The following is a 19,872-nucleotide window of genomic DNA, read 5'->3' as shown; positions in this document are numbered from 1 at the left end:
ATTATACTTTAATATTATCTTATATTTTCCATTTCATTTTAACTAGTAAATGATTGTAATGCTGATATTTGGTGAATTTATTTTTGTGTTTCTTTTAGTTTTTAAAAGGTAATACTGTACATCAGTTTAATATTGAACTATAGCTAAAGTAAAATATGATTACATTTTCACACTTTTATTTCGGTTATTAATTTTTTTTATGAAACTACATATATATAAAAAAGAACTTTTTAATTGTTATAGGTTTAATAGGTTTTGATAAATTTTTGAAGTAATATTGTAGAGTATTTTTATTTTATTTTCATCAAATGTTCTAGTAATGTTGAACAATTTTGGTTTTATGTTAGATTTTTTTTTTTTTTTAACATTTTTAGATTAATTAAGGTTTAAACTGACATCAGTTTAGAACTTAATTAATCTGTATTTAATTAAATTTAATACAAATATACATTCGGCGGTTCATTCCGCTGTGGTGACCCCTGATTAATAAAGGGACTAAGCCGAAAAGAAAATGAATCAATGTAAATGTACAATCGTCCCACAGATTTGTTATGTCCGTCGTCGTCCGGTGTGTTTTGAGCTTTATGTCTCGCCGTAGTCAAGTAAGGGCGGAGCTTCAAACGTGGTCACGGAAAGAGTGAAGCATCACGGGTAAACACGTGTGTGGCTAAGCTCGGAGCTGTAATATCGCACGAAAACTCAGCAGGTCAGTGCTGGCCTTTAAATAAGTCTTTTATTTGTCGTGCAGTCAGTTATGACTGAATGTTTGAGCGTGTTTCATTAATAGCAATACTGTGATACATTAGTGAACACGTAGCGAAACGTTCATTGTTTTATTTACTTGTCAATGAAGCAATTCAGTGCAGATGTGTGCGGTGGAAATAAGAGGAAAGAAAACACATTCTGTCAATTAACATAAAACATTATATATATATATATATATATATATATATATATATATATATATATATAGCAATATTAAGTATCAATTGACTATATGCTCTGTTATTGAGAGAGCCTTTGTGGGGAAAAACTTTTAAAAAAATAATCTACAGAATTTATTTGTTTGTTTGCTTATCTGAAAGTTGATTTTAGGCTGATTCGTTGTGTTATTTAACTTTTTTATTCTTTAAAAAGAAGTTGAACCACTTTTTTGTCTCCATAATTAGTTTGCATTATAATAGCTTCATTGCATTTGTGTAGTGTGTTTGTGTTTATTATGAAATCAAATGCAAAACTTCTCATTTTCATGTCTGCATCACATTAAATTTGCAAAATAAATGCAAAGCAAGTTGTTTAATGTTTCAAACGACAACAAAAAATGTCAACATTTGATTAAAATAAAGTTTGATTGACAATGTAACTTGTCTTTATTTACAAATTAAACTATTATGTTAAATGAGAGTTTATGGGTGTTTCATAGGCGGAGGGGAAACAAACTCCAGGGTAGGCCTAATATATATGCTCTGCTCTTTAATGCATTTAAAAAGATTTGTGACTGATAAAGAAGAGAGAACTATATTATTAAACTCACCCACTGATCTACACTACCGGTCAAAAGTTTGGGTTCAGTTTATTTTTATTAACTAATCATTTTATTTCACATTTTTATTAAAATTATTCTGTTTATCGAGGCGGCATTAATTAAATATGAAGAAAAATGGTTAAATTGTTAAATACTTATTTATTAAATATTTATTACTCACTTTATGTAGTTTCAAATGAAGTTATTACTCCTTGTTGCTTTTATTACTATTACTACTACTACTACTAATAATAATAATAATTAATATTAGAGTGTGACTGGAGGAATGAAGCTGAAAATTCATTATTAAAATCACTGAAATAAATGATTAAATGAAATGATAAACTTTTTTTAACAGTAATTTTATAGTGCAATAACATTTCACAATTTTACAATTTGTACTGTGTTTTTGATTAAATAAATGCAGCTTTGGTGAGCAGGAGAAGCTTATTTCAAAACATTTAAAATCAACTGACCCCAAATGTACATAATAATAACCTGACCTGTAATGTACATAATAATAATAAAAGTAAGCTAAGCCTTCCCAAGTCTTACACACGCTCCGCCTATGGGGTGTTTCCCAATACTGTGTTGCGGCTGGAAGGGCATCCGCTGCATAAAACATATGCTGGAATAGTTGGAGGTTCATTCCGCTGTGGCGACCTCTAAAATAGAGACTAAGCTGAAGGAAAATGAATAAAACAAAATAAATACATATAATAAAACACATGACACATTCCAATGGTGCCTGAAAGTCGTGTTTCTTCTTGCACCTAAAATAAACTTTTTCTGTTTTGTTTTTTCCACAGGTTTCTGCTTCCAGTTTGGCATCATGACCTCCAAAAACACTGCAAGCGGCGATGATCGCTTCTCTAAGGTCAAGAAGGACCCTCGTTTCTGGGAGATGCCCAACAAAGAGCGCAAAATCAAGATCGACAAGCGCTTCCAGTCCATGTTTCACGATGAGCGCTTCAAACTGAAGTATACGGTGGACAAACGCGGTCGACCCGTCAAACACACCTCCACTGAGGACCTGAAGCGCTTCTACAAGCTCTCTGACTCCGAACAGTCTGATGATGATGATGATGATGAAGATGAAGAAAAAACTGAGGAAGAACAGAAAGAGAAAAGAGGCTTCGAGGCTGACAAGGAAGCTGAAGTTGAGGAGGATGATGATGATTATGAGGAGGAGGAGGGGGAGAGCGATGAATCTGAACAAGAAGAAGAGCAGAAAATCCAGAGGAATAAAGAAGCAAAGAAAACTAAAAAGGGAGTGAGAGTATATGAAGAAGGTAAGCTTTTCCTATTGGCCCAATATTCATTGCAAATCGATTAATTTTTCTTTATTGGGGACTGTCTTGGCTTAAGTCGTGCTCACACTGTGAGATTTCAGCAAGGATTTTGTCATCTGAGACAAATTTGGGAAATCTTAAAAGATTTCTGAAATCCTGGGCTAAAATCGGTGATCTTTGATCGTTGGTTTGACATGTTCACTGACAGCCTCTGAGTGCCCGTTGCGATCAGATTTTTCCTCAGATGAAGTTCTGGCAGTGTCAGAAGATTAAAGACACTTTCCTGCATTGTCAACAGCTACAATGAGCGTCAATCCAAGAACCAATAGGAGCGCAGAATCTGATGACGCAATCCATGCAACAATTCAGTGACTGCAGGGAAACGTCGAAACTGTTTTTTTCTTCTTGGTTTTATCATTGAGACACGCCGTGTGTGAAATTGTCGCTACAGATTGTTTAGGTTTGCTGTGAGGAATCATTTCTGAATGCGGGATAGTGAAAGTGTCACAGGAGGATGACGTCAAACTCCGGGGCGTTTTCTTTCGTGTTTGGTGCGTCTTCTACACCTCTAATAACACCTCTATGGGTTTTACAGATGAGGATGTGGAATCTGGTGTTGAAGAGGATGATGATGATGATGATGATGATGATGAAGAAGAGAGTGACAGTGGGCCTGATCTGGCCAGAGGGAAGGGGAACATTGAGACCAGCTCGGATGAAGACGAGGAGGATGAAGGTGATGAGGTGGAGGATTTGCTACAGCGTGAGAAGGAGGAGATCGAGCATGACTGGGGAGAGATGTGGAAAGACGCTCCACGCAGTGATGATGTAAGAAAAATGCCTTGAAAATGTTTCGTTTTCTGTCGAGAGAATGTGCTTCTGCTCACCACGGCTGTGTTTATTTGAGTTTTGTAACACAGTAAAAACAGTTTTTGCTGTTTATTTATTTGTTATGGAATGAAGTACAAAGCAATTGCATAGATTTAGAAATGTTTAATCTTATATATTTATACACACACACACACACACACACACACACACACACACACAGTTGAAGTCAGAGTTATTAGCCCCCTTTGAATGTTTTTTTTCTTTTTTTAATATTTCCCAAATGATGTTTAACAGAGTAAGATATTTTCAAAGTATGTGTGATAATATTTTTTCTTATGGAGAAAGATTTATTTGTTTGATTTTAGCTAGAATAAAATCTTTTTAAAAGTTTTTAAATGAATCTTAAGGTCAATATTATTAGCCCCTTTAAGCTATTTTTTTCGATAGTCTACAGAACAAACCATTGTTATACCCTAACCTGCCTAATTATCTGACTGTCATCATGGCAAAAATTAATTATAATAATTATATATATATATATATATATATAAAGAGAGATTTAGAAATGAGTTATTTAAACAATTATGTTTAGAAAATGTTATATTATACAAATAGAAAATATGTATTTATATTTATAGGTACAATTTTAGGTATTTATTTGGGGGCCCCCAATTTTCTTGGGACTCTAATAATCTGCTTACCTCACTTATTGGTTAAATCCATCTCTGGTAATATACAGTTGAAGTCAGAATTATTAGCCCCCCTAAATTATTAGACCGCTTGTTTATTTTTTCCCCAACTTTTGTTTAACGGATAACATAATAGTTTTAATAACTCATTTCTAATAACTGATTTATTTTATCTTTACCATGATGACAGTAAATAATATTTGACTAGATATTTTTCAAGACACTTCTATACAGCTTAAAGTGACATTTAAAGGCTTAACTAGGTTAATTAAGTTAACTAAGCAGGTTAGGGTAATTAGTCAAGTTATTGTATAACAGTAGTTTGTTCTGTAGATTATCGAGAAAAAATATAGCTTAAAGGGGCTAATAATTTTGTCCCTAAAATGGTTCATAAAAAATTCAAAACTGCTCTTATTCAAGCTGAAATAAAACAAATAAGACTTTTTCCAGAAGAAAAAATATTATCAGACATACTGTGAAAACGTCCTTGCTTTGTTAAACATCGTTTGGAAAATATTTAAAAAAGAAGAAAAAAAAAAATAAAGGGGGCTAATAATTCTGACTTCAACTGTATATTGCATTAGTAATAAAATGCAATATATACTATTGAACATATAAATTTATTACAGAAATTGAGCGATTTATAAAATAATACAAATAAACAAACTTTTGTCTGTGTAAGTTTTTCGATTTTTGCTCAGAATTTGTGTATTTGTAATCTTCTGTGTGTCTGTTTAGACGTCCCGGCGGTTGGCGGTCTGTAACATGGACTGGGACCGACTGAAGGCTAAAGATCTCCTGGCTCTCTTCAACTCATTTAAGCCCAAAGGAGGCGTTGTGCTGTCCGTGACGGTAACTGTTCCTTCACCTTCTCCCACAGCCTCACAATCAGCTCAGTCAGATGTGATTCTCAGTTGTGTTGTTTTGTCAGGTCTATCCGTCTGAGTTTGGGAAGGAGAGGATTCACGCTGAACAGACTCAGGGTCCACTGGAGCTCAGCAGCCTCCCAGAAAACCCTGACGCAGACACTGATGAGCAAAGGTAAAGGACACACACTCTATCTTTCTGTCCTCCTAGTGTGTTAAAGGGGTAGTTCACCCAAAAATGTTAAATTTGCTTTTATTATTAATTTCTCACCCTCATGTCATTCCAATCCCCTGAGATCTGCGTTTGTTCTAAAAGATAAGATATTTGACATGAACTCAGAAAGCTCTCGTCCTCTATAGAGAGCAGTGGTTCTGAGAAATCCAGAAAATTAAAGGTTCAAAACTTTCAATGTGACTTCAGTGGTTCGACTGTAATCATGCAAACCAGTTTGTGTACAAAAAAACATATAAAAATCACTCTGTGCACCAATATCTGACTTTTAAAGCAATATGTTGCATTGGCCATAGTAAATGCAAACTCTGACCTAATGAACAAAGATGTTGTTTTTCCGTTTTATTTTGGTAAACCAAATTTTTATTGGAGCTTTGTATTTACATTTACATTTACATTTACATTTAGTCATTTAGCAGACGCTTTTATCCAAAGCGACTTACAAATGAGGACAAGGAAGCAATTTACACAACTAAGAGCAACAATGAATAAGTACTAAAGGCAAGTTTCAGGTCTGTAAAGTCTAAGAAGGGAAGTGTTAGTAGTTTTTTTTTTTTTTTTTTTTTTTTTTTTGTACAATTAGTGTGATATTCAAAGAGGCAATTGCAGCTTAGGAAGTGAAGTGGAGACTAAATAGTTGAGTTTTTAGTCGTTTCTTGAAAATAGCGAGTGACTCTGCTGTTCTGATGCAGTTAGGGAGTTCATTCCACCAACTGGGCAGATTGAGCGTGAGCGTTCGCGAAAGTGATTTTTTCCCTCTTTGGGATGGAACCACGAGGCGACGTTCATTCACAGAACGCAAGTTTCTGGAGGGCACATAGATCTGCAGAAGTGAGTGCAGATAAGAAGGTGCTAGGCCAGAAGTCACTTTGTAGGCAAACATCAGAGTTTTGAATTTGATGCGAGCCGCAACTGGCAGCCAGTGCAAACGGACTAGCAGCGGAGTGACATGTGCTCGTTTAGGTTCATTGAAGACAACTCGTGCTGCTGCATTCTGGAGCAGTTGAAGAGGCTTGATAGAGTTAGCTGGAAGCCCAGCTAGTATAGAGTTGCAGTAATCCAGTTTGGAGAGAACAAGAGCTTGAACAAGGAGTTGAGCTGCATGTTCAGATAAGAAGGGTCGGATCTTTCTGATGTTATAGAGTGCAAATCTGCACGATCGAGCAGTTCTAGAAATGTGGTCAGAGAAGTTTAGTTGGTCATCAATCGTTACTCCAAGGCTTTTCACCATTTTGGATGCAGTAATGGTTGCCCCATCCATCTGGATTGAAAAGTTATGGTGTAGAGTCGGGTTGGCAGAAACTACAAGCATTTCCGTTTTTGCGAGGTTCAGCTGAAGATGATGATCTTTCATCCAGTGTGAAATATCCAACAGGCAGGCTGAGATACGAGCTGGAACCGAGGGATCATCAGGATGAAAAGAGAGGTATAGCTGGGTGTCATCAGCATAGCAGTGGTAGGAGAATCCATGTCTCTGGATGACTGGTCCTAGAGATGATGTGTAGATGGAGAAGAGAAGTGGCCCAAGAACAGAGCCTTGAGGTACCCCAGTGTTTAGATGCTGTAGGTTGGACACCTCTCCCCTCCAAGACACCCTGAATGACCTGTCAGAGAGGTAAGATCTAAACCATTGTATAACAGTGCCCGCAACGCCCAGTGACTCAAGCGTAGATAGCAGGATCTGGTGGTTGACAGTGTCAAAAGCAGCTGACAAGTCCAGCAAAATGAGGACTGATGATTTAGAGTCTGCTTTAGCCAGTCTGAGATCCTCCACGACCGAGAGCAGGGCAGTCTCAGTTGAGTGGCCTTTCTTAAAGCCGGATTGCTTGTTGTCCATGAGATTGTTTTGAGTAAGAAAGTCCAGGACTTGATTGAACACTACTTTCTCCAGAATCTTGGCCATGAATGGAAGCAGGGATACTGGTCTGTAGTTTTCAAGTAGCGTATGGTCCAGGTTGGGTTTCTTTAGCAGTGGGGTTACAGTTGAAACACTGAAGTCACAAACAAAGTTTTGACAATGTTTTTGGTTTCTTTTCTGAACTTTGATCGTCTCAGGACCTTGTGTATAGAGGATGAGGGAGGATCTCCTATTGTGTTTTGAAGATAAACTAAGGTGAATAGTAAGAAATTTTCATTTTGGGTGAACCATATATATATATACATATTAAACCTTTGAAATATTAAACATAATTTTTGTATCATGTAAGTCAGTTCAGAGATGTACAATGAATGTCTTTCGTGTGTTTTTCAGGATCTACAGAGAGAAAGTGCGCGACTATCAGTTCAAGCGTCTGAGGTATTATTATGCCGTGGTGGAGTGTGACTCTGCTGAAACGGCGTCGAAGATTTACGAGGAGTGTGACGGCATTGAGTATGAGACCAGCTGCTCCATGATTGACCTGCGGTCAGAAACTTACATTAACACACTCACACACACACACACACACACACACACACACACACACATACACATACACACACTCAAAACTTTTGTTTAAAATGACAATTGTTTTTTATTTTTTTTTATCAAAACTCAATGTATTCATCAAGCAAGCCTCTTCATTTCTTAATGAATCAGCTGATTGCAATGAATTGAATGAGTCATTAACTCGATAATGCATTCTTAAAGAGAATCAATTAATTTCTTAATGAATCAGCTGCTTTAAATAAATTGTTTGATTCAATGGCTCAATCTATTCATAAGATGATTCTTTTAATTTCATACTGAATTGGCTCTTATGAATGAATCATTTCGAAAGTGAGTCTCTTTTGAATGGATCTTTGAGTCAGTGACAAATTCTATTAATAAAGAAAATCTCTTCATTTCTTAATGAATCAGCAGTTTTGAGTGAATCATTCGAGTCAGAGACTCAGGGTGCTTTCACACCTACACTTTTGTTTTGGAACGTATCTCGTTTGCCCAGTTAGCGCGGTTCGTTTGGCATATGTGAACAGGGCAATCGCGCTCTGTTCCGCGCCAAACTAATCGATCTGAGATCGCTTGAATGAGGTGGTCTCGGCTCGATTGAAACGAACCCTGGAGCGGTTCGATTGCAGTGAGAAAGCGATCCGATCCGAGCGCGGTTATATTACAGTGTTTTATGGATATGTAATAGGCTTACGGCTATATGAAGAGAGAATTATGAGTAGGGCGGGAAGTTTCGCGAGTCTCTGGATGCCCGCAAATGAGTGATGATCTCCCGGTAATCTCGCGTCTCCCTCCCGGTCCTCAAATAGGCATCGTCACGCACCCTTCTCACCCCTCCCCACCGTGTCTCTCCTCAGACACGTCGCGCGCTCGCACCCTGTCAATCACCACCAAACCACCACCTCTCCTGACAGCTGAGCGGGACACTGCAAAATAAACCCTGACACTCTGACCAATGTAAGGAGAGTTTACTCGCACGTGACTTGTTTTAGCTCTTTTGGTCCGATTAGAAACTTTGCCGTGTGAAAGCGAACCGCTCCAAGAGCAAAGAGCAACAATGTAACAATTGTAATCTCTGTTTCGGAACAACTGAATCGATTCACAGGTGTGAAAGCACCCTCAATCTATACATAAAGCGAGTCTCATCATTTCTTAATGAATCAGCTGTTTTGAATTAATTTCTTTAATCAGCGACTCAATCTATTTATAAAATGAATCTGTTCATTTATAAATGATTCAGCGGTTTTGAATGAATCGATTGAACAAATCATTTACCATATCATATTGCTTCAATAGGTTGTTTACTTTTGCTTTCCAGGTTCATTCCTGATGATGTGACGTTTGACGATGAGCCAAAGGACCGAGCGACGGATGTGGATTATGGCTCCTACAAACCCAAACTTTTCACATCGACAGCCACTACCACCTCCAAGGTCTGTGACGCTGCACACGAATTCATATCTGAGCCATTAACCCTGCCGTTTACTAACGTGTGTGTGTGTGTGTGTGTGTGTGTGTGTGTGTGTGTGTGTGTGTGTGTGTGTGTGTGTTTGTGTGTGTGTGTGTGTGTGTGTGTTTAGGTGGAGCTGACGTGGGATGAGACGGATCACGACCGTGTTTCTGCTCTCTGCCGCAAGTTCAATAAAGACGAGCTACTGGACATGGACTTCAAGGCTTATCTGGCTTCATCCAGTGAGGAAGATGAGGATGAGGAGGAGGAGCAGACAAAAGGTCAGTCAAAACTCGACCCTGACTGCATCTGCACCCCCAGAAATCTGCAAAAAACCCTGTCATTCATCTATACAGTTATATATTTATTTAGTTGAATATATATATATATACATTAATAAATACAGTTGAAGTCATAATTATTAGCCTACTGTAATAACAAGTGGTTCTAATTCATTGAATTTGCATTTTAAGCCATAAATAAAAATATAAAAGTATTATTATTTGTTATTATTATGCTCCTACACACTCAAAATTATGTTAGCAAAAATCCGCACACAATTCTGTGCTAAAAATAGCAAAAATAAAGTGCAGAGATTCTGTGTGGCCCCGATCATAACTCATATGTGAACATTATCCTGAGCTGTTGCCGATGTTGTTTAGAGGTTTTGAATGTTCTTTCAGCCGTGAAGCCGGTTGAGTCTCTGCCGGAGGAGAAGAAGGCCAGTAAAGGGAAGAAAGGCTCAGGGCAGATTGATAAATACAGAGAATTATTGAAGAGCATTCAGGACAAAGACAAGAAGAAGGAGGATGACGACAACAACATGAACATGGAGATCACATGGGTGCCAGGTAACAGAGTTTACCTCTCAACTCATTCCTAAGATTAATGTTCAATAATTAAAAACTTTGATCAAAGTCGTCCTAAAACCAGAAACAAAACTTGCTTGGTCTTAGGAAATCTTTAATTCACTTTTTTCGATCGACTTCTGTATGCGTTACATATATTATGTATAATTACACTATACTATATTTTTAATGCTTTATAATTTACTTTTAATTGTAATGTTATAATGACATTATTAATATAATACATTTTAGTATTAAGAGCTGAGATGCAGAACAGAAGATACAAGCCCCACGCAACAAATTTGTTTTGTATGTAACAAATATACTATGATTTATTAATAATTTATTATATAGTATCATACATATAAATAAAATAAAAACAAAAAACACATAGTTTTTTTATTAAAATTTTGTGATGTATATGAGCAATATCACACGAGTAGCAGTGCAACATCGCTGTATAGTGGCACTGGTGGGAGGCATGTCTTAAGGCTGATTTATACTTCTGCATCAAACACCGACGTATGCTACGGCGCTGAAGCATAGCCCTTCACGTGGCCATCGCCGTCACTGACGTGCACCTCTCAAAAAATGTAACTACACGTCGCAACGACGCGTAGCGTAAGCTCTGTGATTGGTCGGCTCAGTAGCGCTGACGAGTCTGGGCGGGACCGAGAGCCGCGCGAACGATTGTTTACAAGTGTGGAGTCCCGTGAAGGAGCTCCGGATGGAAAGTTTTGTTTTGTGTTTACCTCATAGTTAAAGTTGTTGCACGTCCGCCGGTTCCTGCCTCAAAATGAGCGAGTTTGAGCCACTTGAACATCCCGGAAGTGTTCAGGAAAAGCAAAAAAGTAGCGAAGAAACTCGACACAGAGGAACATTTACACCTCACTGCCAACTAGCGTTTAGGAAGTGTTAATGCAGACCGACAGAGACAGCGCGCAGAAGTATAAATGCACAGCCACGCGCGTTGCCTGCGCCGCGCTGGTTACGCCGGTCACCTGACGCAGAAGTATAAATCAGGCTTTAGTGTCCCACCAGTGACGATATACAGCCATATTGCTCTGCTAGGAGTGTGATATTACGTTTATACAACAGTTCAACAGCATAATCATGTATATAAAAAGAAAACCAAACACAAAAAGTTTCAAAAATTCTTTTGTACAAGGAACTACTTTCTTCCGCCATTCTTCTGACCGTCAGAACAGAAACAGTTGCTACATCACAAATGTCACCTTAGAGCTAGTGTTGAATGATTCTCTAGCGTAATGTCTAGAGTGGTGACAAAACGACAAAAAGATTATAAGGCTAAACGGGATGAGATGCCATCACTCTACAGAGATTTCCAAGTATTTCTCTTGCAATCGGGAGATCACAATAATTAAAAAAAAACAAAACAAAGCAAACACTAGCAGATTACTATGGTATAAATACAGCACTACAACATACAAGAGAGAGAGAGATCGACTTAGTGTCACTTACCTGCTCTGTAATGATTTGATCAGCCGAAGTTTCGAATACCAAAAGAAAACGCTAAGTTTTTCTCTCCTTAGGACTTATTATGCGGTCTCTGTCACCATCTTGTGGTGCAACCGTCTTTGCTTTGCTCAGTATGGCTGCCAATTTCCAAAATTATAAAGATTTTAAAATAGGCACTATCCTTATAAATAAACTGCATAGTTGCAATCTAATCAACTACATTCTTGACTAAAAAAAGCCTTAGAAGTACATTTTGTTGTCCAACAGCTGCAATATTTATCAATCTGTAGTGAGTTTATTGATCTGCTGTCACTCTGTGTGTGCGTAGTAATACACAGAAGTTGTACGAGTGCTGTTATTGCAGAATATCGCTCAGCTATCAGCCTATTATATTCAAGAACCAGACAGAGCCGTTGTATATATGAGCAATATCACACGAGTAGCAGTGGGATATGGCTGTATATCGGCACTGGTTGGAGTGCCTTAGTGCCCCCACCAGTGCCGATATACAGCTATATCGCAATGCTACGAGTGTGATATTGCGTTTATACAACAGTTTGACGGCATAATTGTGTATATAAAAACAAAATCAAACATGGAGAGTCTCAAAAACCCTTTTGTATGAGGAACTACTTTCTTCCGCGTTGGATTCAAATCATATCATATCATTCAAATCAAAATCAGCTGACAGTTAAACAGCTAAGCAAGCATCTTTTAAAGATTCTAACGACACTTTAGATCTGTAGTGTCTGCTTGTTGCTGGCTGTATGTTGGCGGAGTAATACACAAAGGGTAAATAGGCTGTACGGGTGCTGATATTACTTAAATATATCACGGCTATCAGCCAATCAGATTCAAGAACCAGACAGAACTGTTGTATATATATATATATATATATATATATATATATATATATATATATATATATATATATATATATATATATATATATATATATTATAGTATAGTATAAAGTATTATAAAGTAATATATGTAAGTATTATTATTATTTTTTTAAGTAAACAAAAGCCTCATATATTATTCAGTGCAATCAAATATATTTATAAATTTAGGTGAGTTTAATCACTTTATGTTTTATTATTTTTAAGGGCTGAAAGAATCAACTGAAAACCTCGTGAAGAAGAAAATGATGGGCAAAGACAGACTGACTCCATGGGAAGAGTTCCTGGAGAAGAAAAAGGAGAAAAAGAAGGAGAAAAGGAAAGGAAAGAAGGTAAACATGTTCCTGAGGAATAACCACAATGTTTGCTCCTCATTTCTGGTTGTTGCTAGATCAGATATGGTTGCGACCGGACGTTAACGAGAATTATATATATTATTTATTAAATTTCCCATGTATTGTATTTTATTATCGTCTACCCCTACCCCAACCCTAAACCCAACCATCAGAGTAAAGTAAAAACAGTAGTTGTACAGAGTATTATTAATGCTATCTATTAAATTACCCAATAAAGTATTTTTACCCCAACCCTAACCCCAACCATCAAAGTACTGTAAAAATATGAATTATTGTAATACAGGGTCATGAAAAATGTTGCTATATTGATGTGTATATCAGACTTCCGGCCGGCCTCGTATCCGATCTAGACTTTACCCTTACTTCTGCCCTCCTGACTTGCTTGTGATGTGCAGGAAGTGGTGGAGGCGGAGCTTCAGATCAGCGATGATGAACTTCCTCCTGATGTTGACCTCAGTGACCCCTTCTTCACAGAGGAGCTTGTATCCACAGGTCACTGACACCTCACGCTTTGTTATATTTAACAACAGTATTCATGGGGTGCATGGATGGATGTTCTTGCTTTGATAAAAAAAAAAAGTCATTTATTTGTTTTTTTAACCTTCATTATGCTGCTTCTATTCTGTCTGTTGACTTCCTATACATCGCAGCCCCTCCCTTAGAAATACAACATATAGCTGGCTGTGTTCTAATTGGCTCATCCTATGTAGAATGAAATGTCATGCCTTGGGGGTTTATGTAGATTTTAGGGTTCAAGATTTCACAGACTCAGAAAGAATTTTTTTGTTGTCCCTACCAGCTGTTATTTGCAGGCCTTAGCATTGTCTTGAAATTAGTTTTTACAATGTTTATTTTGCTACCTCACACTGTTATTCATAAGGGAAATAATTAATCTGGGCAAATTAATCCACTGAAAAAATGTGTTTGTTGTAGTAATCTTCAGTGAAAGCCTGACCATTTGCTTCTGCTTTTGGAGTGGCGGTCCTTTAGTTGACATCAACCTGAGCGTTTTCATTGTAATTACATATTAATACTAGGGTTGGGTCGATAGACAATGCCATCGTCAATCGCCAATGACCGATAGACATCATGATGCTGAGCCGGCATCGTGATCCTCTGCCCCTGTCGCAGCAGCAACCACTCGCAGAAAATACACACTCAGGCCCCGTTTACATTAATGCATCTTAGTTTTAAAATGGCATTTTAGAACGAAAACGATCCACATCCACACTGACGTTTCATCCAGGATTTCTGAACAGCCTTCTTTCCACACGATACTGCTGAAAACGCACATTACGTGACCACACACACACATTCTGTCAAGCACTCCAGCATATGCGGACGAGTAGGCAGTCAGCGGGTGCTTTGAGCACAAAACCCCAGAGAGCAGTGCACGTCGGACAGTTTATCAAGGATTTACCGCTGGATCACGTCTCATTATAGTTGTTAAACATGATATTTAATTAATCTCGTCTCTATCTAACGACTCTTCAGTCTTTTGAATGTTTTGGGTAACGTGTCACAGGGTCAGTACACTGCTTCAGTCTTTCGCTTTCAAGCTTGTACTTAGTAATTTTAGCGAAAACCTCAGATATTACTGGGTGATTGCTGTTGGTTGTGCACCATTTTTACCAACCAAGTTTGTCGACGCCTTTATAAAGACACGGATAACTCTGCCTATTTATGCCAGAGTTCCATGGAAAAAGTGGTGGTAATTTGTGTGTAACTTATCTTTTTTTTATGATTTGGTTATGGGTAAAATAAAGACTAAGGTAGTTGAAATGGTAGGCTACAAATAATGAGTTCATTATGAATTAATTGATTATTCATAAATAATAATTTCACCGCTGTCTATGACGACGATGCCATCGTCCATTGCGATGTTTCACATTAGACATCGTACCATGGCAAATTGGTCGACATCGCCCAACCTTAATTAATACCCTCTCTAACCGTTAGTTTTCTAGAAGAGAATGATGCGCAAAATGGAAACCCTACCTCCTACTCAATATTCAGTTTTAGTTGTAAGTAAGGCAAGGCAAGTTTATTTATATAGCACATTTCATTCACAGTGGCAATTCAAAGTGCTTTACATAAACGAGAATAAAAGAAACAAGTAAAATAAAAATAAAAACAAATAATAAAAGTGCGTAAAAACAAAACATAAAAACAGGTAAAATGTGATATAAAAGAATGAAGAAGAAGAGAAAAACATGATAGTGCAATCTGTCGGACGCAGCACAGTGCTCATTCAGTAAAGGCACAGCTAAACACGTGTGTTTTCAGTCTTGATTTGAATGTGCCTAATGTTGGAGCACATCTGATCATTTCTGGAAGCTGATTCCAGCAGCGAGGGGCATAGTGGCTGAAAGCTGATTCACCCTGCTTTGACTGAACTCTTGGAACTTCTAGTTTATATGATCCTAAAGATCTGAGTGATCTGTTAGGTTTGTATTCAGTGAGCATATCTGTGATGTATTTAGGTCCTAGTCCATTTAGTGATTTATAGACCAGTAATAATACTTTAAAATCTATTCTGAATGTAACTGGTAGCCAGTGTAAAGACCTGAGGACAGGTGTGATGTGCTCGGATTTTCTGGTTCTGGTTAGAATTCTGGCTGCAGCGTTCTGGATGAGCTGTAACTGTCTGACTGTCTTTTTAGGAGGACCAGTGAGGAGTCCATTACAGTAATCCACCCTGCTGCTGATAAAAGCATGAACAAGTTTTTCTAAATCTTCACTAGAAACAAAGCATCTGATTCTTGCTATGTTTTTGAGATGATAGTATGCTGATTTACTGACTGCTTTGACATGACTGTTGAAACTCAGATCTGACTCCAGAGTCACACCAAGATTCTTGACCTTATTTTTTGTCGTTTGACCTTTAGTGCCAAGGTACATCAACATACAGAAATAAAAGTCTACGCAACTTCAATTTCATACAGAGTTTTAAGGGATAGTTTGCCCCAATATTAAAATTGTTACTTTCTCACCCTTCATTTTGAACTCTGGAAACCCCTAACCATTGACTTCCATAGTATTTCTATTTCAATTTAAAAAATGTATTCTGTAAAAAAAACTCAGAACTTTGAACTTGATAATGAAGGATCCCTTTAAATGAGGATGACTCTTGTCTCTGCAGCGTCCCTGAAAAACAAAGAGAGCAAGAAGAACAGGAAGAAGGAAGAGGAGCGGACGCCAGAAGAACAGGAGGAAATGGAAAGGCGGAAGGTGCGTTTCTCTAATCCACAAGTGTGTTTGTGGGTAATAATGTCATGATTAACTAAATGGAATGGGATGAATGTATAAACAACAAATTTTATGAAGTGAATATGAATTATTACCATTTGGAACATGGACATGACTTGGTTGTACATACAAGATTCCTCAAGATTCATACTTATTGAAAGGTCGAAGAGAAACCTATTTATAAGTTTTGTAAGAATATTTTGATGATAAAACATATTTTAATACAATGTATATTTGTAAATGGTATCAGATATTGTTTTTATTCATGAAATATTTGAAGAGAAATGTTTTAAAAGGTGTCTTCTGCAGGAATTGTACAATATAGGACAAATTGAAAGTCCTTATTTGACCTTTCTGCGTTTTTATTTTTATGTTTTGTTATGATAGCAAATCAAATATTGAATACTGAGTACAAGTGTGGTCATGAATATAGCCAGCGCTGCTGATATGGCATTAAAACATAAATAAATAGGTGTCCTGATTAACTCGTCCTGATCTCTAGGCTGAAATGGAGCTGCTGATGGATGACGATGAAGACGACAAACACAAACACTTTAACTATGACAAGATCGTTGAGCATCAGAACCTGAGCAAGAAGAAGAGGAAGAAACTGCTGAAGAGCAACACGCCTCTGGAGGAAGGAGACGACTTTAAGGTCAGAGTCCTGAAATACCACTGCTGTAGTGTATTTACAGATCCCATGAAGTGTATTAAATATGCATATGTTTATATATTGCGTGACATTTTTCAATCTAAAAGTGAAAACAGGGTGGAAGTGCAGAAAGTGATTCTTGTTTTAGTCGGCTTTCGTCCGTTTGATGTGTTCATGTGCAGCTTTTTGGTCCGGATGCGAGCCAATGCGAGGTGACAACGCAGTTGGGATTCATTGGTGCTAGCTGTTTGGCATTGACTTGATGTGTCCCGTCATTAACACTCCCCTAAAATAATTATTTCCGGGAGACTTCAGTAGTGTAGTTATCATCATAGTTAACTCCCATTTTTAATTGTTCCCCAGGTGGACGTTCAAGACCCACGTTTTCAGGCGATGTTCACGTCTCATCTGTACAACCTGGACCCGTCTGACCCAGCCTACAAGAAGACCAAAGCCACGCAGAGCATCTTAGAGGAGAAACAGCGGCGCCGAGAGGAGAAACACAGTCAGGAGGAGACGAGGAGGAGCAAACACACACAGGAGGAGGACAAAACACACACTCCATCAGCATCATCATCAACCATGGACCCCAGTTTATCACTGCTCATCAAGTCCGTCAAGAACAAAACCCAACAGTTTCAAGCACGCAAGAAGCAAAAGACAAAATAGACTGAGAACGAGAGATGCATCCATTGCTGTTTTATGTAGATGGTTGGACTTTCTTGTGATTAGAGACAAAATTGAAAGATAATTCATAACCAATGTCATATTTTCTCCTAGTGTACAATCATTAAAGCAGGTTTGCTTGATGGTCTGATGAGACATGCAGTTTTATTTAGTGTGTTTATGTCTTTAAACTAAAATGGTAGGTAGGAATGTTGAGAAGCCACGTCCACTTTTTTAAAAATTGGCCAATAGTATTTGGTTTATGCCACTTTGAGTTTGTCAAACCATTTCTTACACTAATGTCCTCTATTTTACTTTAAAATATAGACCATTTCAATGTGGTGATGTCCTTGGACCATGAACATTTCCTGCTTGTTATCAAACTATTTCATAATTGTAACAAGAGGAAATTCAATTAGAACTTAATGTTAAAACTGCTATCAAAACATTATTTATCAATATGTGGCTCTTTTTGGCTTCTCGGAAACTATAGAAATGAAAAAATGTAAAACAGGAAGTACATTGAGACCATTATTTTAGTTTACACCCCTCAAAATGGTCTATAGCATTCTTTGTAGAAATGCTATGGTCTTGTACAAACATGAAAGCAGACACTGCATGTTCATATTCACTGCACAAAAATATCTGATTTGTGTGTCTGTCTAAATGTGACATCATAAAATTGGCATTGTTTAAATTCGATTCCATACTGAGAATTTAGAACGTGGATTCCTTTTAATAAATCCATAATTGGTTTTCGAAAAATCTTCCATTCCAAATGAGAATTAAATTCAAATGTTTTGCTGCCAGTTTGAAGAAAGCAAAATAGATTTACTTGTGGAGCTGCGCTTCGGTGGATTTGCTCTTCAGTGTTTGAACTTTCAGCAGTGAAAACTAAACTGAACTTCAACTCTGTACAATGCTGATTGTGTCAAAGCACATAGTTCTAGTCACAAAGCGCTATATAAATAAACTTGAATTGAATTTCTTTCAGAAAGACATATTTAATGATGACAGGACGTCTAAAAAGCTGAAGTTAAAGGTTAGCTTTATTCATGGTCACACAAAAGCCACTCGCACATTCAAAATAAAGTCTTGGCACTTTCACAGGCACATCTTTTTTACCGTACAGAAGAAACAGGCCTCCTCACTTGTGCCGTATATTAAAATATAGCAAATGAATGAAAACCATACACGCGTACATTTCCTGTGGATACAACGAGAGCATGTTTAAAAAAAACAGTAAATTATGGCTAAGGAATATAAAGTGTACATGTACTGCTTGGGTAATTCACACCATTAAACCCAATCCAGAAAAGGCACGAATGACAGATTTGAAATACCAAAACAAAGATCACAAGGGTCAATGATTCTCAATTGAGCCACAGTGTTACAGAAAAAATAGTGCAATTAAGGTTTGAAATTGACACATTAGAAAGTGGAGTGTTTTGTGTAGTGGTTCAGCTTGTTTACCTCATAAATATGTCACTTTTACAGTTTATGACGAAAATTCAATACCTCTGGATGATTTCAAACCAGCTTAAGTCTATATTAAATATTAGGGATGCAACGATTAACCGGTTTCACTATTAACCGCTATTTAATTCGTCGTGGTTAATTAGTCGTAAAGGCTTTTCAACATTGTGTTTTTGCACAGAACAAATCTGCAGCAACTAAACAAAGTTATGCCAACTGTGCGCTAGTTTGTACACCGAGACTAATAACCACGCACACTGGACTAACTCTGACTGAGGCTATTAATTAAGGCAAGCTCACTCAAGTTCATTATTTCCAATAAAGGGATGCGCACACAACACGTTCAAGCTTTCAGGTGCACCTAGTTGAGATGACGGGGCTTTTGTGACCGCGGAAATTGCAAATGGCTGAAGTTTGAGGAAGAAGCAATGGAAAGTACACAGGGTTTGCAAACCCACTTACAAAAAATGACGCAGATGAGAGCGATCATGTGGCGAGTGTTGATCCACCAGCCGAGATCAATCGAGTACTTTCGATTTACTGCACACGCTCAATTAAGGTGACAATGCATTGATAATGACCAAAAACACATTGAATGACTGTAAAAAGCACTCAGTAAAAAGCAATTTTACCCAATAAATGCATCAATAATACACACAGATTTTTTTTAGTCAATTAAATAAACTTTTAAAATGGCAACAAATTTGTATTTAGGCTCGAACAACAAAACCAAATTTTAAATAATTTTAGTTATAAACTAGTGGAGTTTTGAAATCAATTAATGCAAATAATCGTGAGAACCGTGAAACCGAGATTATTTCTTAGACTATAATCATACAATCTAAATTTATAATCGTTGCATCGCTAATATATATATATATATATATATATATATATATATATATATATATATATATATATATATATATAT

At 37.2% G+C, this 19,872-nt stretch overlaps 1 protein-coding gene across 1 annotated transcript; it reads left to right on the top strand.

Moving 5' to 3' along the window:
- Window positions 1-628: 628 nt before the first annotated feature.
- Window positions 629-17,608, top strand: esf1 (ESF1 nucleolar pre-rRNA processing protein). The gene is made up of 14 exons (NM_199745.2): window positions 629-706; window positions 2,335-2,817; window positions 3,413-3,645; window positions 5,076-5,189; window positions 5,269-5,378; window positions 7,687-7,839; window positions 9,182-9,296; window positions 9,444-9,594; window positions 9,997-10,164; window positions 12,750-12,874; window positions 13,294-13,390; window positions 16,041-16,129; window positions 16,650-16,802; window positions 17,163-17,608. The coding sequence occupies exons 2-14, from the start codon at window positions 2,358-2,360 to the stop codon at window positions 17,466-17,468; spliced, it is 2,274 nt and encodes a 757-aa protein (NP_956039.2). The 5' UTR covers window positions 629-706; window positions 2,335-2,357; the 3' UTR covers window positions 17,469-17,608.
- Window positions 17,609-19,872: the final 2,264 nt, after the last annotated feature.

This window comes from Danio rerio, chromosome 1 (assembly GCF_052040795.2).
Source record: "Danio rerio strain M-AB ecotype USA chromosome 1, GRCz13ab, whole genome shotgun sequence".
In the NCBI taxonomy this organism is placed as follows: Eukaryota; Metazoa; Chordata; class Actinopteri; order Cypriniformes; family Danionidae; genus Danio; species Danio rerio.
This window is presented reverse-complemented; position numbering and strand designations above follow the sequence as displayed.